General features: G+C 33.4%; 1 protein-coding gene across 2 annotated transcripts in view; it reads right to left on the bottom strand.

Annotated features, from left to right (window-relative positions):
• The window catches only part of LOC148622346 (uncharacterized), a 37,486-nt gene extending 31,431 nt beyond the window's left edge, over nt 1-6,055 (bottom strand). For both annotated transcript variants that reach the window (XM_088572190.1, XM_088572191.1), the window contains exons 1-2: nt 5,868-6,055; nt 78-595 (exon numbers count right to left, since the gene is read on the bottom strand). In XM_088572190.1, the coding sequence (XP_088428316.1) occupies nt 78-368 (291 nt within the window). In that variant the 5' untranslated portion in view covers nt 369-595; nt 5,868-6,055. The remainder of the gene's footprint in view (nt 1-77; nt 596-5,867) is intronic.
• Nucleotides 6,056-10,554: the final 4,499 nt, after the last annotated feature.

Below are 10,554 nucleotides of genomic sequence, written 5' to 3' on the forward strand. Positions count from 1 at the left end.
TTCTTTTATTTTAGTACATGGGGCAATGATTTAGAAAGTCATTAAGAAAATCGAAAACCATTGCCAAACAGTTTTACCTCCTCTGTGACTGCCTGAAGACATTCAATAGCAGCTTGCTTTCTCTTTTCTTCAAGGCTGTGTGACCTCTTTCGATTCTTCATTTTACTCTTTAGATCAAGTCTAGGATTAAAGAACAATTCCAAATATTCTGTTCCTTCTTCATCCTGATCATCAAGGAGCAAGTGAATTATATAACGGGAATAGATAACAGAGTCAATACCTCTTATCTCCAGTTCATTTCCGAGCCAACTTTGTACTGTTGACGGCAAAGCCGTCTCCATTGACAACTTGTGCTCTGGATACTTCATGAGATAAAAAGCTTGACTTAGCTTCTCACCTCTAGTATACAATGTGCGGCATGTTTATTATTTTCAAAATACCATCAATGATTTGGTGACACAGATTCAAGGAAAACTTCATCATGTTGTTGTTTACTCCATAGACATAGTGACAGCAGGTTGATAATTACTTCTTTTTAAACCAAACAAGCAGAGACTTCTTGTTTCTACTGGATAAACAGGCATGACTGCCATTTCTGAAAAATATACATATCCATATAGTAGAGATTACAGGTTATTTTAGACTCAAAGTTAAGGAGCAAATTCTACATATTTTTTATCTATCATGTATGAATCAAAAGTGAAATATACAAAAGAAAAGGAATATCAGTGGACCTATTGTCACAGACATGGTCTTATGGAGCCAACAAAAAAAGCCAAAATTGAAAATATCCGAAGTAAACATAGAGTAAAAAAAAAGAACAAACTGTAACAGTAAATTCCGGCTTTGAAAAAGCTGTCACTCTGGCTGGATAATGTTGGTCTTTATAACATATTCATTTAATCTACAACGTAACAGCAACCTTCATGTCACCTTAGAAAAAGGCTAAAAATTACATGAAATTTTGATTTTGTCCCTTTAATATTTTCCCTTTTCTTGAAAAAATTAGAAAAATATGGCTTTGAAGTTCACATTTGGTCCATTGTTCAGAACATAACAATATATATATTGGTAATGTGCAGGTCTGAGTGTCAAAAGAATAGGCCTGCAGCAGTGCTTAGTTTGTCGTAAAAGGCGACTATGAAGCGTTGGCCTGGGGTTAAGGTACTCTGCCCACAAAGCAACTGGGTTGTGTGCCCCAAGTGGTATCGGGCCATAATATGGAAAACCTGACCGCAAATCATAGGGGTGCACTGTGTTAGGAAAGATGAAACGTTCCTCCATGTTAAAGACCCCTGCTGTGGTATTCTCTCAGAGTAGGAACCTCTTAGCTAGGCCACAAAAGGCTTAATTGCCCGACCTTACCCACCTCTCCCTGTTTCAAGTGGCAACCTTAATTTATTGATCCCATTATCCTTGTGTCCCATCCCTTTTTCATGTCATCATCATGTGTAACCCAAAATTCTGGTATTTTTGTTATTTGAACAATTTTATTACACATTTCACATTTAGAGTTAAATCTAAAGCAAAGTAGCATGGTGTGGCGCCATGCTCTTTATTCAGAATGCCATGCCCCTTTTCCAACACGCCAAATGTCCTTTTTGGTCAGGAAAATATACCTGCTAGAATTTAAGCCCTCTCAAAAACAATGAAACTTTGCCACCATTTTTATTGTTTATGATTTTTAGGTCAAATTTGAACAAAAAACACCAAATTTTGTCAAATTTACCTAGAAACTCCAAAATCAACCCCCTTATTCTTGTTTCAATCTCATTTCTTTAATTAAGAGTCATTTATCTGACAAAAGGTATTAATTGCTGTCTAAAAAGGCAATGGAACGTTTTATGACAGGTAAATTATGTCCGAGGAGCTACATGTATCAGCTGGTCAGGGTTTGACAATTAGAATGAATCCTGATTAGATCTACCACTATTTTATGAACATCCAATCATTTTCTAAAGATTGAATTCTATTCCACAATTAATTTGACAATATTGTCATTTTAACAGGTCTTAAATTTGTAGAACCACATAACAAATTTTGATATTATACTTTTTTTTTTTTTTATTTACAAAATGAGTTACCTCCCCAGCAGTCTTCACATTTCCTGTAATTTCAACAATGCAGTATTTTTGTTAAAAGAAATATTGTTCCTTTCAAATAGTGATGATATTGGAAATTCAGTATCAACATTCTTGAATATTTGTTACATTTCCTTATATACTGCTTGTCTGAATATAGCTGAAATATTGCTGCTCAGACTTTAAACCCCAACAATCAATCAATCAATCATATACTGCACCTTATGATATGCTTTTAATGAAAAATAAGAGTTGCCCAAGTTTTCCTCCCTCTGAACTGAAGAAATTGTTCAGCATCATCTTGTCACATACTCCACTAAAGACTTAATTTGGCCCACAAAAAATGCTGAACTATAAAATTTGAGTTCATAACTTGAATACCAACTCCCCTTCAATTGACATAAATGGAAAGAAGGATACATAAGTTCAATGTATAAATTTTCAAATAGTAGAAATGAATTTGAATGTAAATAAAAGTTTTCTTACTTATCTTATTTTAATTAGAAAAAAAATTAGGAATTTTAAATAGGTTTTGAGGAATCCAACACAAAAAAGGGGGCTTACAAACTTCAATCTATTATAGTACATGGACATGTTGTTCAACTGAAAAAGGCCCTTTAATGCTATAGTGATCGTCTCATTCATACATTACTACAGTAAAACCCACGCAATTTGCAAAATATGTCCCGAAAATGTTGATTCACACTTTATCCCACATAAAAACCCACAAGGGAATTTTCAAAAGTTGGCAGGTATGTGACTTTCTCAAATTAAGAAAGTTTTAATTCAGATGTGTCCTTGATTTTTTAAATTGTACAATGTATAACAATTTTTCAACACATCAATGTGCCCTAAATATCAAACATCGTGACAAAAAGTGCCCTTTGGAAAAAAAATTACATATACCATGCCCTTTTCTAACCCTAGATTTAACACTATAAACATTAGATCACCATAATATTATTAAATTATTCAAGGGCAAAAAATTAAAATCGCATCAGATTCTATCTATGAGACTTTCTTTTTCATTCTTGATATGATCATTTGCTAGTATGGGGATTCCTATTTCAGTTCAGTATGGAATTCAAGACTCCTAAATTTCTTTTATAAAACGATATCAAATCTTACAAAACATTATCCAAAGTTGTTAACCTCTAATTGTTTTCAGAAAAATGTAAAAATTCCAACTTGGAACCGCAGGGATCGAATTAAAGGGGAAATACTTGCTAAATGCATGTTCAAATTCAATTTTGCAAGAAGAAATTATTTCAACTTGCTAGTGGAATTCTGCATGTCATACAGGTATAGTCCAGAAATAACCAAAAAAACCTTAAATTTAGCAAGTGTAAATTTTCAGTACTTGCTAAATTTAGTTAATAAAAAAATACTGAAATTCAATCCCTGAAGTGAGAAATTGTCAAATATTAGTTTGGTATGACATCTTCCGCTTACGTTTTCAGAACATAAAATTGTCTGAAATTGAAAAGAACATAATAGTTTAAACTAATTTTAACTTCAGTTGACAGGGCTCACACTACTGGGCAATTTAGGCAAAATAGTGGCCCTGGAGTCGCTCACTTCGCCCTCAGATGACACCAAAAGCAAAGTGAAGTCGCCCTCTCATTTTCCGATATCCCCCATGATCTGGACTGTACTCCATCTCTAAGCGGTATTTTGACCAGCATTATCTCTCTTCCGATAACAATTCAAACAAAAAAGACGTCCATTCGAGAAAATAAATTGTAAACATTTTCAAAATCTACCGAATTATCAGTTACAAGCAAGTATTTTAATCAGTTTTTTTGTTTCAAACGTTTAAGTAAGGATACAGAATGAACATTCTTCACTTTAGCTTAAGACAATTCATGTTTTACCGTTCACATTTCGTTACGAAATGTACAAATTTGTTGTGCAGGTTCTTTGAACTTAGCTTAAATTTATCTTAATAATTCGGTAGAAAACCTGAAGCATTTTTTTTTTGTATCTTCATGTTCCATAACAGAACAATTAATTCTCCATTTCAACGGAACATTTTTTAAGCTACAGACGAGTTTGAGATTATTGATCAACTTACAATGTATATCAAGAGACTGGATATTCTGAACAAGAAATCATTATGGGATAATTGGATCAGGAAAAAAAACCCAAACAAAACAAAAATTCCAACAAAATGTCACTGCCTGAAAGTTTCTATTCTATACTCGACGTCACATACAACACATTTTTGAATTGAAGCTCTACTTTTTAAACTGTCGGGACTTATCGCTAGAGTTGTCTCTCTTTTATTTAATATGAAGATAATTTGCATATATGCATGATGTGTTAGTACCAACGAGTCGCTTATTAGCTTAAATCATGCATAACAAATCCTTACGGGAAAATCCCATACTAATATCCACAATGTTGGTTTCTACGGGACGATTTGTTTACAAAGAAAGTTCGTAAGTTCCCGTCAAATTCCGGTGACAATTGTCTGCTTGATCAACTTCTCAATATTGTACGTTGTTCGCGTAAAATAAATCCGAGATATCCGAAATAACACGGAAATGCATTCTGGGTTCTTCGGTTTTTGGACAAACCATTGAAACTTAAACAACATCTCCTAGCAACCCGATCACTGTAAACATGGCCGACTTTTTACAATGTAAATATTGGCACAGAGAATTAAAATCTGACCGGAATTTAACGATTCAATGTTTAGGGAGAAGCCGTTTGGCTAAACGAATGAGCAAGTCATTCAAGACAATTTAAACGACGGTAAGTGTCAATAAAGTCGTGGAAAATATTTTTATTCAAATTTTAACAGTATGTTATTTATGTGACGCCGAGTATAGTGCTGCTAAAAAAGACAAAATCAAAAGGACAGTGTAATGCAAGAAGCTTTGATTTGCTCAATCATATATTAATATTGCTGTAATAAATTTGGTAAGGGGTAGAGGTATAGATTAGATATTCAATTACATGAATATATGATACAGTCAATCATCAGTCAGCAGGCTGATTTTATTTTGTCCAAAATATTTATTTACTGACATATGTAGCTTAAAGAGTAAGTAATATTTATCTTAATAAAAAAAAATGAATACATGAAAATTCTTGCTTATATTGTGTGCATGTAAGTAACATAAACATATAATTTTAAAAAGCATTACTAAATAATGTGTGACAGCGTTCACTTCTCCCTAGTGTCTCTCTGAAAGAGAAGTCACTTCTCCCTGTTTTTCTCAATTAGCTTGAGCCTGGAGTTGATTTAAAACATCATTCAGGACTTTAACCAGTTTAGGACCAAATTTCGGTTAAAAATTCCTACTAATAATAGAAAAAATCAGCAATATAATAACTTGGGTACAAGGAATTCAGTACAAGTTCAGGAAGGGGTTACACATTTCCGGGGGGGGGGGGTTACCAAAAAATGATGCCTGCTTGAGAAAAGATTGTAAGAAAGATCAATATCTATTAGGCCTAAATATAAACATCTTGAAGTTGGTAAACAGAAAATTATCTGAAATATTGTCTCAATAGCTCTAAAAAGGGTCAAGGATGTTTGCACTCCACCAGGATGCAATGAAAAAATAGCATTCCTCACGTACGTTTTCGTGTAAAGAATGTTTTGATAGGTTTTTATGAAAGTAAACAATAAAACGAAGGCAAAATGTTCTTCGGATACCATTGAAAATACTGATGTAACGATGTGAGGATACATTAAATGGCATCTAAGAAATGAAGACCTAAAATCAAGGCAGTCAAGTCAATGTCAACAACCTCAAGTTGGACAGAGATAGATACCTATTGCATTCCATGCATGTTCTTCATTATAAAATGATGAGGTTTCTCATTTCGTCGTCCGTGTCCTTACGGGGTTATTGATATTGATTAATGGCAATCAGACCAACATTTCTGATCGCATCAAATCAAACGACACCAAAACATGAGAATCGTCGAAATTCTATATCTTGATCATACCCGGAAGTGACGTATTTACAAAATAGTGCGTCAAAAATATACCTTCGTATTTTGTTAAAGTTGAATAAATGCAAAGCATTTACTGAAAAAAAAACTGAATTTTGTTTTTTTTTTAAGTTGAATAGCTAAAGCATTGATTCGTAATGATTCCTACAATACGTGTATTAATATACATAAATAGTAAACTGGTTATGCGGTTTCCAGGAACTATATCCACTGTGTGCGCAGACATGTACTAATTTCACAATGATTGACATTTTGGCGCCAATAAGAATTATCCAGTTATAAATATTTTATTTCATGCATACTGTTAGTTAACACCAATAATTTCAAGCATAAAAAACACACAAAAATGAAACTTAAAAGATATAAAGAAAGGCATCAAAACAACTAAATATACCCAAAAGAATCGGGACATACCTAAAACGCAAGGAGCTATACATCAAAACCTCACATCACACCAAGAGATACAGCACATATATTAAACAGTAGTTCTTTAGAAATACTAATAATGACTACCAGATTCAAGAATGAATTTTGGAATCGAAGGTCAATTTAATTTAACAGAATATATTTATAACGTCAAAGTTTAAATTATAGATTAATCTTTTTTAATCAGATTTACACCACTGTCGCAACATGGTCATAAATTTAATTCATATGTAATGCATATTCCATCATACTGTTTTTGTTCGTGCCATAGCCATTTACTGTAAATGTGTTTGTGCAAATAAAATTGTTTAATCGTCTAATTGTCTGTAAATCATTGCTAAACAGAATGGGCAAACTTACAATTTACCATTCCTACATATTATCAAACTTCAATTTTGTCCACTCAGTTGGCACTTCTGTAGCAAAAGCAATACAAACAAAATCGAAAAAAATCAAAGAACGGGTACTCAGATTTATTTATGAAGAGGTATCAAAGTAACTATGCACAACTACTAGAAACCTCTAAAATGCCAACATTAGATATCAGACGGGTAAGATCTATGGCAACTGAAGTATTTAACATCATACACAAAAGAAGCCCATCACACTTACATGACGTAATAAATATTGAAAACACCAATTATTCTTTTAGGTACCAAAATTTAGCTGCAGTTCCATCAATAAGAACAACCACATATGGCATAAAATCATTCAGGTACACCTCAGCCAAGCTGTGGAACGAGCTGCCAAACCATTTTAGAACTCAAACTTTTTTCAATCAGTTTAAAAGTCTCATTAATGCATCGTGCAAATGTACTGCATGCACATAACCTCAGTCAACCTTTAAAGTAGTGCTTTTTATTTTTCTTGTTAATTTATAAATTTTATTGCTTGCTTATATTGCTAACTGATCTGCTATCATTAAGAATAATTTTGGTTATGCTTATTGCTAGCTGTTTTATTTTTAGCCTTGGTTTATAGTCTAAGTTAATTTTTACAGATTGCATGTATGTAACTTAAGGACAGAGCACAGCCACATATGATCTGTCTCTTTTAAAAATTATTAACATTTTTATTTGCTTGCTTTGCTGTTTTGTGTGTATTATGATGATGTATGTCTTGTGTGTCTTACGTGTATTATTGTTATTGTTATATATGTCGGTTTTAAAAGCTCATTAGAGCTTGTGTTGTAATGTTTTATGTACCGACTTTAAATAAAGCTTTTGAAATTTGAACTTTGACCCTTCAAAAAGCAACAACACTAAAATATTTTTTTTTCTAACAAAACGGGGCGCGAACGTCTGAACCTGCCATTGCGTAATTCAAAAGACTAAATAGGGGATTGTAAATAAATGTTTTGAATCAAATATACAATTCAAGTGCTCGACCTCGACTCTTTTCAAAACTCAAAATGTCCGGTTGAACCACTAGTCTTGGGTCTCGCAAGGCAATTTGCAAACATCCGACAAGTTACTAAAATTATAAGGCTTGATGTAAAATCGGCTTTATTTTCCAATTTATATTGTGTTCTAGGCAATTGTAATTTTTTATATACATTAATTGTATCATTAAAGATAATACTGGTGATATTAAGTTACATTACTTATGAGTCGCCTTATAGTTCCGCTCGTTTGCAGCCATTATCATTCACTTATCAATAATCTTTTATCTAAGCATTGGACGTTTATCTGTTTATAAGGTACTTGCATCGAAACACACACTTCACCGGTCATAGATATTCTAAAGGGGAGACATACATGTTCGTAAGACGCGAAATAATTGACTGAAACATATTTGACCAGATATACACACACTTGGTGTTAATTGGTTTCACCCATAGTTACACGAGATAAGACTACGTTATAAATGACGCTAGCAACTTTATTTCATGTGATAAAAGACGCAGTATGGGGTGGGAGGGCTAAAGCCTTCGTATCTTCCCCCGTAAATCCGCCACTGCTCTACTAAAGGTGGGATAATATGAGTTAGGCACAGTCCAGAACCGAGCATCGCACTTATGCAGTTTTTCTTCTATATATAATCATGCACATGGCGGTGGACTATGTAAGGGCAGATTTACCATGCGACTCTGTAGCAGTTGAAATCTACATTGGAAATCAAAAATTGCTCATCAGTGGTGTGTGTATGTCGCTCACAGACATTAAAAGGTAATGATTTTAATAATTGCTTTAATAAAGCAGCCAATCATGTTATAACACAATATGGCAATTTTATGTTCATAGGTGAATTTTGATATGTTAAGATCTGGTAAATCCATTTTTTAACATCTTGATTTGCATAATTTAGTAAAGGAACTAACATGTTTCACAAAAGTACAAGCCCCAATCCCAATGTTGTATTATCAATTCACCAAATCATTGTATGAATGTTTTGAATTTTAATAATACTTGTAGTTTGAGTGATGTGCACAACTTATTTTCAGTACAATTCAGAAGCAATACTGAACCAAGAAATTATGCTTCTAAAATGACAGAAGTTTTAAAAATTTCTCAGAAGAAAGAAATTTAACAGATCCAACTAATGCTGATTTTAATAGTCTTAACTCTGAAAGTGATGTTGATTTAACATACATGTATATCCATTTTGAATCAGTTTTTACTGAAATAGTGGGCAAACATGAAAAGTAGACAGGCTATTGCAAGACCTGTCCCATTTATGAATAGCAAGCTGAGAAAAACAGTGTACAAAAAATGGATGATGCATAATAGGTACTTAAAACAAAGATCTAGCAAAAAACCGGGAAAATTATAGACAACAGAAGAACTAGTGAACAAAATAAAGAAAGCATCCATAATACAATACTATTTTCGAAAGGTGTATCGGTACCCCTAGGTCAAGTAACTTCTGGCCAACAATCAAACCTTTTCTGAGTAATAAAGGCGATATCAATGAAAGAACAGCGTTCATCGCGTAAAAAGATACATTTGAACCAACAAATTGCATTCTTTATCAGTGTCAATGTAATGTTACAATATATTTATATATATAAACGTCCCAGAAAGTGACGACTCTATTCGCTACACTGCTCCATCGGGTCAGATATACTTTCTGAGACGTTACAACGGTTGTTCCCTCCGCGGGACTCGAACTCGTACCGCTGTGACATCTATGTCTAAATGAACTGTCCCGTACTACCATACATCGTGTACTAAGTTACAGCCCTAGATTAATCCTACGAGGAGGAATGACCCGGCCAGCGAAAGCTATACTTTCATATAGCCTAGCTGGCCGAGTGGTCTAGGGCGCTGGACCCTGTGCAGGCGGTGTTGCCATAGATGTCACAGCGGTACGAATTCGAGTCCCGCGGAGGGAACAACCAAAAATTTGCATCGCAAATTTGACAGTTCTAACATCGTTGGGAATTTTTCAGACCTTTATATATATACATGATGTTTTGCTAACGTTTGTTATACAAAAAAAAGTAATTTATTACATATTTCTGCAAAAGCAAAGTTTTCTTATTTGCAAGATAAGTATTCATTCTAGAATTACAAAACGAACATTAATTGAGGTTTATTAAAACCACTAAAGCAGGTTTATAATAAATCTTGTGAAACCAAATTCACAATATTTTTTTTATGTCCGAAGGGCATCAACTTTAGTAAAAACCAATCAACCATAACCAGAGTCGAACATAATCTATAACTTCTCAAAGTAAGACTACATACAAAAGGTAAAATCAAGTGGTAAAATCATTACAAAAAGAGCGGAAAACTTTAAATTCACTGAAATTTTCTAAGTTCAAGAAGCGTAACTCCTGTAAAAATCATTCAACCATAACCAAAGTTGAACGTCTGTAACTTCACTTAGTAAAACTACATACAAAAGATAAAAATATTTTCTATTTCATACAGAATTCTTCTCTTTACAGCTACGCTGGTGACAATACTCTTTCTTATGCCGGATATAATCTCGATGAAGTCAACACAGCATTGGAGTCAGATAGCTACATGTAACAGTGAATCGGATGAAAGCCAATCCTGAAAAAATTCAGGCACTTGTCATTGGCCGAAAAAAAATTATAATGAAAACATTTCGTTTGATCTTAATGATAATA

Source organism: Perna viridis, chromosome 3 (genome assembly GCF_037379345.1).
Source record: "Perna viridis isolate PV_CMFRI_1.1 ecotype Kerala chromosome 3, ASM3737934v1, whole genome shotgun sequence".
Classification (NCBI taxonomy): domain Eukaryota; kingdom Metazoa; phylum Mollusca; class Bivalvia; order Mytilida; family Mytilidae; genus Perna; species Perna viridis.